General features: G+C 37.2%; 1 protein-coding gene across 4 annotated transcripts in view; it reads right to left on the bottom strand.

The window, feature by feature from the left end:
• The window catches only part of TMOD3 (tropomodulin 3), a 77675-nt gene that overhangs the window by 16839 nt on the left and 44145 nt on the right, over positions 1–16691 (bottom strand). For 3 of the 4 annotated variants that reach the window (XR_009051371.1, XR_009051372.1, XM_057722197.1), the window contains exons 4-5: positions 3159–3281; positions 1777–1866 (exon numbers count right to left, since the gene is read on the bottom strand). Coding sequence is in view for 2 of the 4 variants with exons in the window: in XM_057722197.1 (XP_057578180.1) it covers positions 1777–1866; positions 3159–3281 (213 nt within the window). In the remaining 2 variants the exon portion in view is untranslated. Of the gene's footprint in view, positions 1–1776; positions 1867–3158; positions 3284–16691 lie in introns of all 4 variants that reach the window. The other variant, XM_057722198.1, reaches the window with a different exon arrangement.

Here is a 16691-nt window from a genome sequence, read left to right as displayed (position 1 = left end):
ACTTGATATGCTTCTTAATATGACTCAATCACCACCCAGGAAGCATTCTTGCCAAAATAATTAAGAACTGCACCTGAATTTGATCAAGCCTCTAGAAAACAACAGTTTCAGAAACACAGGTAAGAGAAACAAGTAAAATGATACTACAAGGTTGCAATCAGCCCAATCCAGAATGTGGAAAATTCTACATGACAACCCAGTTGCTTCAAGGAATAAAGGCCATGAAGAAAGTGGGAAAGAAGCTGAGGAGGAAAACTGTTAAGAAATTAAAAGGAACTGAAACCAAATGGCAACCAAATGTAATATGTGACTCTTATTTGGATCCTGATTTGAACAAACCAGCTGTGAAGTGATGTTTTTGAGAGAATACGGGGAATTCTGAACATGGACTGGGTATTAGATGATATGAAGGAATTACTGGGAATTTTTAAGTTTGATAATGGCATTCTGGTTATGCTATAAGAAAAGCCTTTGTGAGAGACAAATATGGGAATATTTATGGGTGAAGCAATACAAACAAACAGGATTTGCTTAAAATATTCCAGGGAAAAAAGTAGAAGGGGTGGGAGGGAGGCAGAAGGTAGATGAAACATGGCTGGCCAAAATGTGAAAAACAGCTGAAGCTGGATGATGGATGTAGTATTCTCTCTTCTATTATGTATGCTTGAACATTTCCACAATAAAAAGTAAAAAAAGAAAAAAATAGGGGAGTGGTCAATTATAGAATAGTCATAAAATGGAATGTTATACAGATGTCTGAATAAGGTAAATCTATATGTACTAACTAGGACATGATATATTGCTAAGTGATATACTATACAGCATGGATTAAAACCCTCACCACCGATTTCGTGGGATATTGAAGCTACTTAATCATTCTAAAACCTCAGCTCCTTTATGTGAAAATTAAAAATAATAATAATACTTATTTCATAGAACTGTTGTGAGGACTGAGAAAAATTTACGTTCAAGAGCTGTACACAGAAGAACATGGCCCAGGGTAAGCATTCAAAAAAATCAGCTAATACTATTTTTGAAAAATTAAGTTACGAGAAAGATCTATAGTATGATCTCATTTTTATAAAAAACACACAACTATTTGTGTATAACACATACACATGTATAAGTTTATATAAGCGTAACACAAAGTCTGGGAGGGTACATTCCAAATTGTTAATACTTAGGGGTGAGGGTGGGGATGGGGCGCGGGGAGTAAAAGGCATGACAGCTATGAATAGAGACACTTTCACTTTTTACCTTATGTACTTAGGTCTTGTTTAAAGTTACTACAAAATACGCATTACTTTGGTAATTTTAAAATGTCTTATAAATGAATTTTTAAAGAAGCTTTGCTTTCAGCTATCTAATACTTTGCATCAGACTAAAAGGTTTAGGGGCTGAGTAGTTCTTTGCTTTCTCCTGAGTCTGATTTTATAATATAGTTTCTTTGTCAGCACTGTTGTAGATTTCTTGAAAATCAGGAACGCTGAAAACAAAATGTCAATAAAAGCCAAGTCGGACTAGTTTCTACAGCATTTACCATTAGCATTATTTAGTGAGGTGAGAGTGGTTCCTATTACATTTGCTGACACATTAAGCATAAAATATTTAATATTCTGTTCTCAATGGTTCTCTATGTCAATGCCACATAACTGGAACCTTAGGTTTCCAGGACACAGGCATAACATTTGGTACGCATACAATGAAGTTGTCTCATGGGGAAAACAGAACTGATTAACAAAGGACTGGAATTCACAAAGCATTATAAGTACTCACTTGAAAAATGTTCTTGGTCCACACCATGACTGCTTCCCACCATAGTGCAGAGCTGTGTGTTTGTTATCAAACTGTGCATCCCAAGAATAGCTATAAATGTAGAAAAAGAAAGTTATTTTCTGTTTCTGTCAATTTTAAACATAATTAATTTTGTACCCCAAAATTTCTATCGATGATTTTTAACATTCTCTGGACATTTTCCTACTCAATTAAATATACATTTTGTACCCCCCAAAAGGAGACAACATGATTAAAAACCACCTACAATCTCTTATCAATACCCTTGTTGTACTTTCTCCCCATGTCTGAATTTACACAGCTGGAGCCAGCTTAACCCTAAACGTAAATCTATGCTTAGCTCCATCTGGTGGCCAAGAGAGAAAATGGAAATGATTATTGTTGCTGTTCATCCTCACATTTCTCCAAACAAAATGTGATAAAAAGCAGATTTTACCCACTTAACCTTAACTCTTGTGTTAGTTTACATTTGTATTTTAGCTAAGAATAGAATACTAAAAAGTACAGCTGAATTCTCATATTTAAGATTAAAGTAACATCTCTCAAAAATGACACTTGGGAGGAGAAATAAATTTGGTTTTGTTTTTGATGCCCTTTTGCACAAACGAGGCAGAGGCTACAGTATGCCTCTGGCCCATTCCTCTCTGATGAATGTACCATTTACATATCCATTAGTCCTCATTCCCCCAGGGAATAAGATACCTGCTCTAGCTGTGGTACCACACCTTGACTGTCCCTTCCCTGCGTCCTTCTGAAAGAACCATCACTGCTCCTTTTAAACACGTTAGTTCTTGGGGTTATTTGGTACTAAGATCTCTCCATGCGTCATATTTTTCTATCTAGGAAAATGGGTGTGAGTGGAGGCAGTTGGGAGCAGATACTGGTCCACATAAGAAACTGGTAATGATGAAAATCACAGGGAGGTTTGGAATGTTCCATATACACTTCAGAAAAGTTGGGAAAGTGGTGAGCATAGCTCAGGACTGACTATTTTATCTAATTTCCAGTTACTCGTTTCTGGGTCTTCTGATAAAATGGAATAGCAATATATCCTGGAAACAGCTTCTAGCTGAGCACCAGCTGATGAAAGATTTTTTATAAAGACTTCAAAGACGCCAACATGGGAAAAGATGTCCAATAATCAATAAATTCCATTAACATTCCAATTTCACCATTAAGAGAATTTAAAGAAACAAAATCCTTTATTTCAGATTTATAGTGTAAAAAACAAAGCCAAATGTACAGTTACTTATTCAGCAGCACTTTGCTAGGCAGAGCAAGCATTTGTATAGTGTATATAGGTGTGTGCTGGTATTTTCCTCCCCTCTACACTCATTCACAAATTAATTTGTTTTAAGATATACCTGCGAGATCACACAATTCTGTATCAGAAGCACTTGTCAAAGCTTCTTCTAGTTCTGGATCAAGAGATACTTTTTCTTCTGTAAAAGTCTGTACAGGTTTCTGCTTAGGGATAAATATTTTCCCTGTTAAAATAAAGAAGTTTGTTAATTTCACTGCTAGTGACTCATTACCATTTTATCCTAACAAAAATTATTGTAAGTATGTGTAACTGAAGCTGAAATAAAAACTCAAGATTAACAGCTACAACAATTTTGTTCCATCTTCTGTATATTTATAAATTTCCAAGGCAATACTTTGGCCATGTAAGTTGGAATTAAAAAAGAAATGAACTGAGAAATCTTCCCATTTGTGAAAGTAAAAATAGGCCCTTTTTGGAATAATTATGAGTTATTCTACAAATACTAAATCGAAAAATAAATGAATAAACAAAAAAAAAATCTATAAATAAAGAAAAAAATAATTCATTTTCTTATTCTTAAGCAAGGAACTGCTACAGTCCCTTGGGGGACGGCAGAGGCAATTCTAATTCCAGAAATTCAAGTTCTAATTGCAGAGAAATTCCTGTATGCCCTGAGTGGTAGTCTGAAACTCTGTCACTGTTCCTCGAAGCCTCTATGGCCACTAACAAGGTTACCTGTTAAGAAACTAGTTATTCTAGAAACCTACAGTATTTATTATATGAAAATCAGTATTTTATTACCACATGATCAATGCAAAATTGAAAACATGAAAGGAATGGAAAATAATAATGATATAACTGCAGCACAAGCTGACCAAACAAAACATACTTACACATGGTGGGACTGAGTTACCAAGATGGTCTCCGGTTCCCCCCGAGACAAGTGAAAATTTGAACTAAATGATCTAGGAAGGCCTATGTGTGGATTCACACAAGTTCCAATTATTTTCTTTTCTATCAGAAAACAACCAGGGAAAAATGTGAGACTATGTGGCCTGATGAATCTATGCAGTGTTCTATCAAAAGAAATATTGGTGGGCTTAATAATCAGTGCAGTGAATGCTGTATTATTCTTGTTCAAGGTAAATATCAATCAGTGTACTCATAAGGAATCCTTTCATAATACAGACTGCCCCCAGGAATCTGGCCAAAGCTGGTCAGGTATTTTCAACTAAGCCTATCTGAAAGATCTTAATTTCTGACACTATATTTCTTTTTATTATTTCTACTTGGTTCTCCTAAACTATTAAAAAAAATTAGTTTCCATGCTTCTGCCAAAATTCTTCATCATTTCACACATGCCGTGTACCTCGTCCGCCAGATTCCCTGGCATTTTTGTCACAGTTAAAGTTCCTGACTGATAACACCAATATCTGGGTAATCTCTGGGTCTTCTGTTAACTGTTGACTTTTCTTGACTGTTGGCCACATGTGTCTTAATTAAGATCTCTGACTTCGTATCGGGGATTTTTGTATAAAAGTAGAGCAGAGACTAAACGAAATGACATTTATTCATAGAAAGGAGCACACCTCAGGTCAGGGCTGGAGTAACATGCTCTACAGTTGAGCTGAACCTGGGCTTTTTGTTGGAACTTTACTTTGATTCATTTCCTCACTGGCTTCAAACATTCTGAGGACAGGATCAGGACAACCTTCAGCAAGGCCTAGGATCAGATCTCTGGCAAGCTTCCAGTATCTCCCGAGCTGTCTACTGTTTTGAACTGCAAAGTAGCAAGATTGCTCCTGATGTGTAGTCCTGGCTACCAGCTTTCTAGAAGCCCTGTTTTCCAGTTCCATCCCCTACTTTCCCACTTTTTGGGCCTTGGCAGATCTTTCAGCCCCACTCTCATGTTGTCTGTTCTACACTATGTGAAGTTGGAGATGGTCTGAAAGGGATTTCTCTCAGCTCTCCTGTCTCTCAATCTCCTGAGCTAAAAACCTATGCCCTGGGAATTTTCTCTCGCTCTGCTTCCCTGCCTTGGTTCTTGAAGTAGTATCCCTAGCACTAAATGAACCTGAAGCAAAAAACTGGAGGGTAGTGCAGTCTTACTCTATCTCTAGGACTGCACTGTTCAATATGGTATGTGACTAAGTTTAAACTAGTTAAAATTAAAAAATCAGTTTCTCAGTCACACTAGCTGAATTTGGTTAGTAGCTACCATGCTGGTTAGCACGGATACTGAACATTTCCATCATGGCAAAAAGTTCTAGTGGACAGCACTGCTCTAGGGCTTCTCAGGTTTCTAATCTATCATGCTAGCCCATACATGGCCATTAGAAGTTTAGAAGTTAGGCTGATTTCTCCTCACTCCTCTCTCTGGTGGTTTCCTTCTTTTCTCTACATTTCAGTCAGGAAAGAAGGCAGAGCAGATCATCTCTCTTATGGAGGGCTTGCCACTTTCTGGAGTCACTAATATTTGTGTCTTCAAGCTTTCTGATATATATATATATTAAACTATGATTATGTAACATATTGCTTGCTTTCATGAGACTAAGAAGTCTCTTGCAACTTCCTACATCTGAATCAGAAGTCTTTCAAGTATTTTCCTATTTAAAAAATGGCACTTGGCCAATCTACAATGTATTTATATTAGTAAGGATGCTTTTTAACTGCATGTAACAGAATACCCAATTTAAAGTGGTTTAAACTGGTGCTTCTCGAGCTTTAATGTGCATGTCATCCACCTAGTGATCTTATTAAAGTGCAGATTCTGGGACTTCCCTGGTGGTCCAGGGGTAAGGAATCCATCCTGCAATGTAGGGGATGGGGTGGGGGGGTTCGATCCCTGGTCAGGGAACTGGGATCCCATATGCTGCGAGGCGACTGAGCCCAAGTGCCACAACTAGAGAAGAGAAAACCTGCATGCCACATTTAGAGAGAAACCCACGCACCACAACAAAGATCCCGCGTGCTGCAACTAAGACCCAATGCAGCCAAAAATAATAAGAATTAATTAATTAAAAAAATAATAAAGTGCAGATTCTGTTGCAGTTGGTCAAATGTGGGCTCTAAGAATCTGTATTTCTAACCAACCTCCCAGGTGACGCGGATACCGCTGATCCACAGATCACTCTCAAAGCAGCAAGGGCTCAAACGGTAAGTATTTTTATCTCACTTAATAACTCCACAGGTAGGTGGCTGAAGGGTTGGTTCAGCAGCTCAATGTTGACATCAAAGATCCAGGCTCTGTTTTTCTCTTTGGCTATAACTAGCACGGAGGCCTTTGTTCTCAGGCCATTAGTCTCAAGATGACCTTTGTATCTACATATCACATCCTCATGCAGCAAGGTCAGAGCAGGAAGGAAGGGTACTGTCTCAACTGCTAACTTTTAGAAGGAAAACTGTCTGATAGAGTTCTCCTCTGGTTTCACTGACCAGCACTGGGTCACATATCCAGGCGCCACCTGCAAGGGCGGCGAGAAGAACAAGCATCTGGCCTTTCCAGTTTATTTCAGAGGTGGATTCTGCCAGCAAGGAAGAAAGAATTTGTGAATGACTGTCAAATAGAAAACTACTGCATTTGTCTCAATACGGAACCAGATGAAGTACACGTCTTTGCTCCCTTAATCCCCTGAACATTTCACTATAGCCACACTTACACATTTTGCATGTTTGTCTGTCCTCTGTGAGCTTCTCCATGTTCTGTTCCATCCCTACATCCTTGCCTAGCTCACAGCAGGCAATCCAATTTGTTGCATAAATAATTTGGTGATTACCTCTAGCTCAACTACTTCATTGTATAAAGTATAACTTAAACACTCTGGTTCAAAGTTACACAGCAGAGTTAGCACTAGAACACAGGTTCCCAAACTCTCAACCCAGTAACCTTCCCAATAAACTGGTGGCTTTCAAACTTAACTCTAGCAATGGACGTTCTAACTCAAACAAACCCCTATCTATATGGTGGTACAGAATTCATGCATCACCATATAGATAACTATTTAATTATCTATATTTAATTATTATTTATTTATTATTTTATTTCATTTTTCCCCCATAAACTTTTGCTAATACTTATAAATACAAAATGAACCTCAGAAAAAACAACAAGGAAAACAAAATTTCCAAGGGTTTATGGAAATTCTATGACATAGAATTTTGCTCTATGTATACAGCTATGAAATAATTTGGTACCTCTTTATAATTTCTCTGTATGTACAGATTTCTGTTGTAAAGATTTTTAGCTTATACAGTATGTGTTTTTAACAATACCAAAAGTAATCACTTTATATTTCTTCATGATTAGTTTAACAGGAATACTCTGTAAGAATTATACTTTAATGTGTATGTATAAAATCTTGTTATAGAGAATTAAAAGTAAAGAAAATTAACTTTTGTAAGGATAAAACAGGCAGAGCTTAAGCTTAGTATTATGAATACAAAGCCTAAGGGGATCTCCCCAAATTGATTTACAGACTTAAACAATCCCTTAAACAAATCTCAGCTATTTGCAGAAAGTGACAAGGTGATACTAAAATTCATGTGGAAATCCAAGGGACCCAGAATAGCCAAACAATCTTTAAAAAGAAGAACAAAGCTGAAGGACTCACACTTCCCAGTTTCAAAACTTAACACAAAGTTTACTGTAATCAAGATAGTGTTATGGTGTACAAGGAAAGACATTCACATCAATGAAACAGAACTGAGAACCCAGAAATAAACTCATATATTTATCCTTGAATTTCTACAAGGATACCAAAACAATTCAATTGAGCAAGAGTTGTGTTTTCAACAAATGGTACTGGGACAATTGGACAACTACATGCAGAAGAATGAAGTTGGAGCCCTATATCTCATATCACACACAAATATTAATTCAAAATGAATTACAGACCTAAATGTAAGAGCTAAAACTATAACACTCTTAGGAGAAAAAACATAAGGGTAAATCTACATGACCTTGAGTTTAGGTAATGATTTTTTAGATATAACAACAAAAGTACAAGCAACACAAGTAAAAAAACAGATAAATTGGACTATATCAAAATCTAAAACTTCTGTGGGACAATGATACAACCAAGAAAGTGAAAAGACAAGCTACAAATGAGAGAAAAAAATTTCAAATCATATATTTGATAAGAAACATATCTAGAATATATAAAGAATGTTTATCAATAATAAATCAAATATTGATTGATTGACAAAAATCAGTAATAAAAAGACATCCCAATTTAAAAACAGGCAAAGGATTTGAAGAGACATTTATCCAAAGAAGATATCAGATATATCTGATATCAGCAGATATCAGATACCAGTAGTCATCAGGGAACTTCAAGTCAAAATCACAATATGTATTAATTAACACTTCACACCTACTAAGATGGCTGCTATCAAAAAGACAGACAAGAGCTGGCCAAGATGTGGAGAAATAGGAACCCTAGTGCACTGCTGGTGGGAATGTAAAATGGTGCAGCTACTTTGGAAAACAATTTGGTAGTTCTTCAAATTGTTAAAAAATAGTTACCATATGACCCAGCAATTCCACTAGCAGATATACACAGCAACTTGTACACAAATGTTCACAGCAGCATTATTCATAATAGCTAAAAAGTGGAAACAATCCAAATGTCCATCAACTGATGAAGGATAAACAAAGTGTGTGGTTCCATACAATGAAATATTATTTGTCCATAAAAAGGAATGAAGCATTGATACATGCTAAAACACAGATGAAACTCCCAAACATTAGGCTAAGTAAAGGCAACCAGTCATAATACATGTTGTATGAATCCATTTATTTGAAATATCCAGAATAGGCAAATTCAGGGAGAAAAAGTTGATTAGTGGCTTCTTAGAGCTGGAGAATGGACTGAGGAATGGAGACTGCCTGCTCATGGGTACAGGGTTTCCTTTTGGGATGATAAAAATGTCCTAAACTTAAGACTGTGGTGACAGCTGCACAACTCCGTGAATATACTAAAAACCATTGAATTATGCACTTTAAATGGGTAAACTTTATGATGTGGGTTGCAGCTTAATAAAGATGTTAAAAAAAAAAAAAAAAAAAACAACTGGGACTTCCCTGGTGGTGCAGTGGTTAAGAATCTGCCTGCCAATGCAGGGGACACAGGTTCGAGCCCTGGTCGGGGAAGATCCCACATGCCGTGGAGCAACTAAGCCCATGCGCCACAACTACTAAGCCTGCACTCTAGAGCCCATGCACCACAACGAAGAGTAGCCCCTGCTTGCACAACTAGAGAAAGCCTGAGTGCAGCAACGAAGACCCAATACAGCCAATAAATAATAAATTTATATATATATTAAAAAAACACTAAGGGGCCAATGTATTAAAATATAGGTTTGTCTTAGTTTATTGTATGTCAGTTGTATCCCAATAAAAGTTCTTAAAGAAAAAAAAAATGGGCTTGTCTTCCTAAGTAAATTTATGTTTGGCTGAGACACATTCAGCCAGATAGTTGTTTTCTGAGAAATACATAATTAGCAAACTGCTTGATCAATTCCATATTAACAGAAAACATCTTTCTAAATGTGTTAATTTAAATTAGTCTCATATAAACTAAAATTAAAAATCTTAATTATTAAGAGATGCTGATAAATAGATCTCCATTATATTGGTTAATGTGATTTGTGCCCTCAGTGTCTTACAGGTTGAGTGAAATGTTCAGATTTTATTCTATGTATAGGTATTGTGTAGGGGGGTGTGTGTGTGTGCGTGCGCAGAGGGTAGGGAAATGCATACATTTGATATTGCTTTTATCTAAAACCACCTGTTAATAAACTTACTATTACACCATTTTATTATGATCACCTTTCTTCTGATGATTTGATAATAATCAAATAATCAAATCACAGATTATTCATTATAAAAATTTCAATCTCATTCTGATAAAATGACTTAATGTATATAAAGCAACTGATATACAGTAAAAACAACAGACATATGTTAATTCTTTATTCTCATTTCCTCTGGAATTTCTTGCATGTGTATGTGAGAGAGACACAGAAAGAGTTTTCCAAAACAAACGACCCAAGAGGGCTGAAAACCATAGTCCCAAGTATCTATATCAGTGATTCTTAAACTCAGAAAATGAAGATTGGCCAGGCATGGATATTTCTGAAAAAGCTCCCTACGTGATTCTGATTTTTACCTATTCATGTTGACAAAGTGCTAATCTGTATAATTACAGCTCTGAAAAGATTAGGATGAGTAATCGTGTACTGATCTAATTTTACTTTTCTTCTCCTTGAAATATGCTCAAAAAGCCCTGACTTATAGCTTTTAATATCTGTGTTTATTTGAAGTAAAATAGTGTCTAAAAAACTGGTTATTCATTTCTATTCTTCAGTACACAGCATTCTATCTAAATAACCTTAATTTCCTTATTTAACACAGCAATGTCTAAAACTGGATTTTTTTTAAAAAACTGAAATTACAGTTCTTTATATTGTAGCAAAATATGAAAATAAGCAATGACAAGATCAGAAAAAAACCTCTCAGGCAAGTGTGAAACGACATGCTTGCCACCCCCAAATGAAACAAAACAAGAACAGGGCTATGACTCTCCGTTGCTGAGAATGTTAAAATACTTCAGTAACGTTTCTGCAACTACAGAATGGCAGCTAAAGAAACAGAAGAAACCAAGATAAGAATTCATATAATAGCAGCTTAAATACATGGCATTTATTCAAACCTGTGTTTGTGCCAAGAGGAGGGGGAGAAAAAGCAATATCTTGCCAAGATCCTTGTTACTGTTTCACAATCAGTAGGATACTATGAACCATGTTAACAATTTTATTGCCAGGACCTCTCTTCACAAGTCCACATCTCTTCTGCTCTGATAGCAAGTTACAGCTACTACAGTGTTAAGATTATCTTAGTCATGGTCCTATCCTTGCTGGATATATGAAAGGACAATAACTGGAAACAGAGGCATCTCAATTATTTCATTTCTACAGAGGTGAAAGGCCTTAGCCAATTTTACTATGTGTATGTTTATAAGCTACCTGGTTCCAGAAAAGATTTAAGGGAACTAGGCCACTATAACCTCCACAGGGGACTTTGGGATATCCTTTTGAAAGAAAGTGCACAAACCTCAAATCAACCAAACCAAAGGACGAGGCGGCAGATCCTGGAAAGCCATTTTTGTTTTGACCTAACAGCACACATGACACCTACTCAATACTACAACATGACCACCAATAAATGCTTCTTTATTCAACACATGTTTAGTAAGCTTGTATAGGAGCTAGAAAGCTCTAGATAATGAGCTAGAAAGACAGCATAAGGAAAATAAAATAAGAGATTCTATACTTTGAGGAGCTTATACTCTAGTTGAGGACATAGGATATCTATAGTATATGATTCTGGAGACTTCCACCTCTGTCCAAGATGGAGTAATAGGGTCAGGATTTACCCATGACTGAAACAACCCCCAAATGGACAAAATATAAGAAAGAAGTTTTGAAGACACTGATCATCAGGCAAAAAAGAACAGTGATCCCTGGGAGATGAGAAACAAAGTGAGCCTGCCCAGCTTACTGCCTGGAGACAAGTGTCCAGGCTGCAGCACAGGGAACAGAACCCAGGCAGAGCCTGGGGAACTCTCTGAACTGAGGAGACACAGCTGAAGTCCAGAAAGACGAGGGCAGCCAGCCTTTATATGACAGATACTAGAGAGGAGAGAGTTACACAGAGAGGGCGCTCTGGAGATCTGCAGAGGGCTGCCTTTTAGTGCTCAGCAGTGTACATATCAGCACAGGTGTGTAATGAAACTACCTTGGGCCAAGGCAAAAAACATCTGAAAAGATTAGAAATAACAGCGCACAGGCTCATGCAGGGCTGGGAATGGAACGTGCTCCCACCAGCCAGACTGGAAAACCTCCTAATTAAGAGGGCACTGCATGGGGAACTCAGAAGGGTCTTGCCTCTGTAGTGGAGAAATAAGGAGTCCTAGACCGAACACAGCTCCAGTCCCACCTAACAAATCTTAAAAAAGCAAGACCCTAAATGATCAAATTGTTTCCAAGCAACTTAATCATGTCTCAGAATGAAACTCAAGACTATTTACAGGGGTATCAAAATATCCAGCACCCAAACAATTAAAATTCATAATGTCTGGTATCCAATAAAAAATTACCAGCATGCAAAGTAGTAGAGAAATTGGATCCATAAAGAGAAAAAAAAAAAATCAATGTATCAAAACTGATTTAGCAATGACAGATGATAAAATTAAAAGTTATTATAATTATATTCCATATGTTCAAAATGTTTTATAGAGACATGGAAGGTATGAAACAGAAGGAAAAAAAAGAGGAAAGAGAACAAAGAACTGACAGGACAAATAGAAAACATATACTATGCTAACACTAATCAAAAGAAAGCAATATTTGTTATGTTAATATCAGACAAAGTAGATTTCAGAGCAAAGAATATTACCAGGGACAAAGAAGGTCCTTTCATAATGACAAAATAGGCAATGCATCAAGAGGATATACAAGCTAAATCAACTAAAAAGAAAAAACCTAATAAAAGTCTCATGGTGTATGATTTTGGAACAATTAAAATCAAAATTCTATGGTAGGGACTTCCTAGGTGGCGCAGTGGTTAAGAATCCTCCTGACAATGCAGGGGACATGGGTTCGAGCCCTGCTCTGGGAAGATTCCACATGCCACGGAGCAACTAAGCCCCTGCGCCACAACTATTGAGCCTGTGCTCTAGAGCCCGTGAGCCACAACTACTGAAGCCCACGTGCCTAGAGTCCGTGCTCCACAACAAGAGAAGCCACTACAATGAGGAGCCTGCGCACCACAATGAAGAGCAGCCCCTGCTCTCAGCAACTAGAGAAAGCCCGTGTGCAGCAACGAAGACCCAATAAATAAATAAATAAATTTATAAAAAAAAATTCTATGGTATGTAAATTATATTCAGACATGTTGAAGGGAAAGGAATATCCAGAGTGGGTATGTTTATCCAGGGAAAGTTTTCCATAAAATATGAGCGATGATCAATCTATCGGGCTAACTCCGCACACCAAAGGAGGAGTAAGTGAATCATTCAGAAGATACAGTGACCAGTCTGCAAAGGAGATGCCTGCATCTGCATGACTAATTTAAGTAGCCCACTCCATTTATCAGTGCCTGGGAAGACCACTTTTTAGAGGTCTATAAAGGACAGTTACAACTCATGAGACTTGAGTACAAAAATAGAGCCAGTCTTTCTCTTGAATTTAGTGGAAACCAAGTGCCCACTGGTGGTTACGTAATCCTGCTGATTTAGGCAGTTTATAACGGTGATCTTTCTGGTTTAACTAAGGAATCAGCTCTGCTTTTCCTCCAAAAAAGAAATCATGTACTCAGCAAGATGAGGGAAGCATCCTTCAGAAAAGAATGACTAGAGTAAGTTTTCTGGAGGGCTAAGGTAACTGTGAATAAATAATCTGGAAATTATATAAGAAACCCTTAGTTAAAGGCTATCTGATTAAATTCACCCTTAGTAAGCAGAGCAGGGCATCATAGGAGATTCTTGGGAAGAAAACCCAAGGGCATTCCTTTATCCAGGAGAGGAAGGGAGACCACCAGAAAGAATAGAAGGCTCTACCCCAAGGGCCAATTGGGAGCACAGGTGTGCTCTTCAGGGAGGGGAGGAGCCCAACCTGGGGGCATCAGTGGCTCAAATGGAGGAAGTCTTTGATGGTGCACTGGAGTGAGTGTACAAGGTGCAGCAGGCTCTAGTCTATGAAATAAGGGACAATGAGGGGAAAAGAGTCCTAGGCTAGGTAAGGGTAAAGTGTAATATTAGAAGTGGGGAGGAAGACTCCTGGCAAAACAAAGCAAGATGAGAGTCAGTAAAGTGTCAAATCCATGGCAAGGCTCTAAGCCTTATCTACGCTGGAGACAGAATACTCAAGACATGTAAAGGACTTCCCTGGTGGTGTAGTGGTTAAGAATCCACCTGCCAATGCTGGGTACATGGGTTCAATCCCTGGGCAGGGAAGATCCCACATGCCTTGGAGCAACTAAGTTGTGAACCACAACTACTGAGCCTGCACTCTAGAGCCTATGAGCCGCAAGTACTGAGCCCTCACGCCACAACTACTGAAGCCTAGAGTCCGTACTCCACAACAAGAGAAGCCAATGCAATGAGAAGCCCGTGCACTGCAACAAAGAGTAGCCCCTGCTCACTGCAACTAGAGAAAACCTGTGTGTAGCAACAAAGACCCAACGCAGCCAACATATAAATTAACTTTTTAAAAAAGACATGTAAAAACAAGATCCAACACAGCCAATAAAATAAATAAATAAATTTATAAAAACAAACAAACAAAAGACGTAAAAATATGATGAGAAATAATGAGTCAGAACTCTGCATTCTCACCACTCTCAGAAACGAGAAAGAGCTGGATGAATACTCTCCTTCACTAACTAGGTCTCTTCACTTTGGTCTCTACCTCAGTTACATCTTTTACAACATTTCAAGGAGAAAGAAGTAAAAAGCTTCCCAACATTTTAATATTATATCTTCAAGTAAAAGGAACATTATATTGCAATTATGTTATTGCTTTAATTTTCTTAAACATTTATTTTCTCAACATTTTGAACATAGAAGCTCACAGGAAAGATATTTCCACTAATTTTTACCAAGATTACTTGATATCATACCATTCCTACCACGAGCTTCTTAGATTTAGATGAACTTAACAGATGTATATTGTGGATTCTACTGTAAACAGTGCACTTAAAAACAATGCTTAATATATCTTTTGTCAGCTGTGCCTTATTGCCTAATATCTTCTTTTTGCTGTCAACAAAACTACAATTATTAAAAGCAGAACATTTATTAGTGTAGGACAAAATGTTCTCAAAATGCATCAAAGACATAATGCCTTGAATTTCACCTAATTAGGATTAATTCCTCCTTCTCAGATGTTGACATAGCACTTTTAATTCTGTAAAATGTGCAATTATAAATACTCATTTCACGAATCACAAAATGAAACTACTAATTTATCTCTATATAACAACCCTCAAGTGTTCTTACTCTGTAGGTCTTTTCAAGGTATTTTGAGATGATCTAGAAAGATAAAATTTGGCAAGAGTTTATAGTTTTTGTTCATGGTCAAAAAGAAAAATCATGAAATGTCCAATTTTCAGTTTTATGGGGATTCCCTTTCATCACACCAGTTCTGTATAACTTTAGCTCCAGAAAGAGAGTGTGCCTTTAAGTGAAAAAATAACAAGTATAATTAATCATCATTTAGTCTCAGAATGTGAGAAAGTAGTTGGATTACTATTCCTTTTAATGGTTCCCAATTTTTTCCTTTAAAAAAGAACTGAGTAGTCATCTGATTGACCTTTAAAAATAATTTACAATGAGAGATCCCTATGAGATTTTGGCAGGAAGGAGTTCAAGAAACTGAGTGAATTGCTATAACATTGCCTGGCACAGAAAACTAATAGTGCCATTGGGGACTGAACTCTGAGACCAGTCATCTTAGTATGAAAAATGATTTAGTTTAGAGACCAATGGCACATTTTACAGATTCTAACTAGTCTGAGTACACCAAAAAAGTAAAATGCTTTTATTTCTTAGCAGGTTTGCAAACTGTTCTAAGACGAACCAGAAGAACCTCTTCTGCTTGGGAAGGCATCCTCTATCTGAAAGTCTATCTCCTGTGAAATAAGCCATTAAGTAAGAAACCTGGGACTCAACCCAGATGTTCAGGTAAAGGGTCACTGGAGAGGCAGCTTAAAAAAACAAGCTCCTGAATTTTCAGCGCTCAGGAGGGGATTCACATTTAGCTTGCTTGGAAGATATGCTAATATGATGTAGATGAATTATTCTGAGGATCTTCTGGAATGTGATCAAGATCTTGGGGATGAGACCCAAAGAAAGGAAGGCATACTAGTGACTATGGATAACCAAGGGCAACTAATTTAAGGAAGAGATCCAGGGTGGCTTTAAAAAGCCTAGTCTTTTAGCTATATTTCAAAACAGCTCTGAAACCAAAGTTCCCCAATTGTTGAAGGTTAAAAACTTGCCCTTCTTTGGGTCTACGACACTGTAACATGGCTTTTAAGGCTTGGCCCCATCAAGTCTAAAGTGGTAGTGTTTGCTTCCATCAGATGGACTGAAACTCAAAAATTTATCTCTGTGGTTCTGAACCACTCCTCAATGACAGAGAATGGAAATCTCTTATTTGGTAATAACACCATATATGACCCTGTACAATGATTACACTATAAAGGATTTTTACACTGATTTCACTACACTCATTAACAAATTTGGTCCTCTCAAAAACTGTATGAAGTAAGCAAGGCAGATATGCAGGCTGTATGATCCCATCTATACAAATGTCAAAACAAGCAGAACTACTCTACTGTATTAAAAGCTATGACAATGGTTACCTATGGGAAGAAGATAGACAAGTGATTGGGAGGAAGTATGAAGGCATCTTCTGGAGGTGCTGATGTCTTGACCTGGCTGGTGATTACTTGGGTGTGCTCACTATATAATTCATTGATTTGTATCCTCCTCATTTATGCATATTCTGTAAGCATCTTACACAATAAAAAATTCATTATTTTTAAAAATGTCATGGTCTTAATCACTGC

This window comes from Hippopotamus amphibius, chromosome 2 (assembly GCF_030028045.1).
Source record: "Hippopotamus amphibius kiboko isolate mHipAmp2 chromosome 2, mHipAmp2.hap2, whole genome shotgun sequence".
Taxonomy (NCBI): Eukaryota; Metazoa; Chordata; class Mammalia; order Artiodactyla; family Hippopotamidae; genus Hippopotamus; species Hippopotamus amphibius.
Note: the sequence above shows the minus strand (reverse complement) of the source record. Positions and strands in the feature narration are given on the sequence as shown.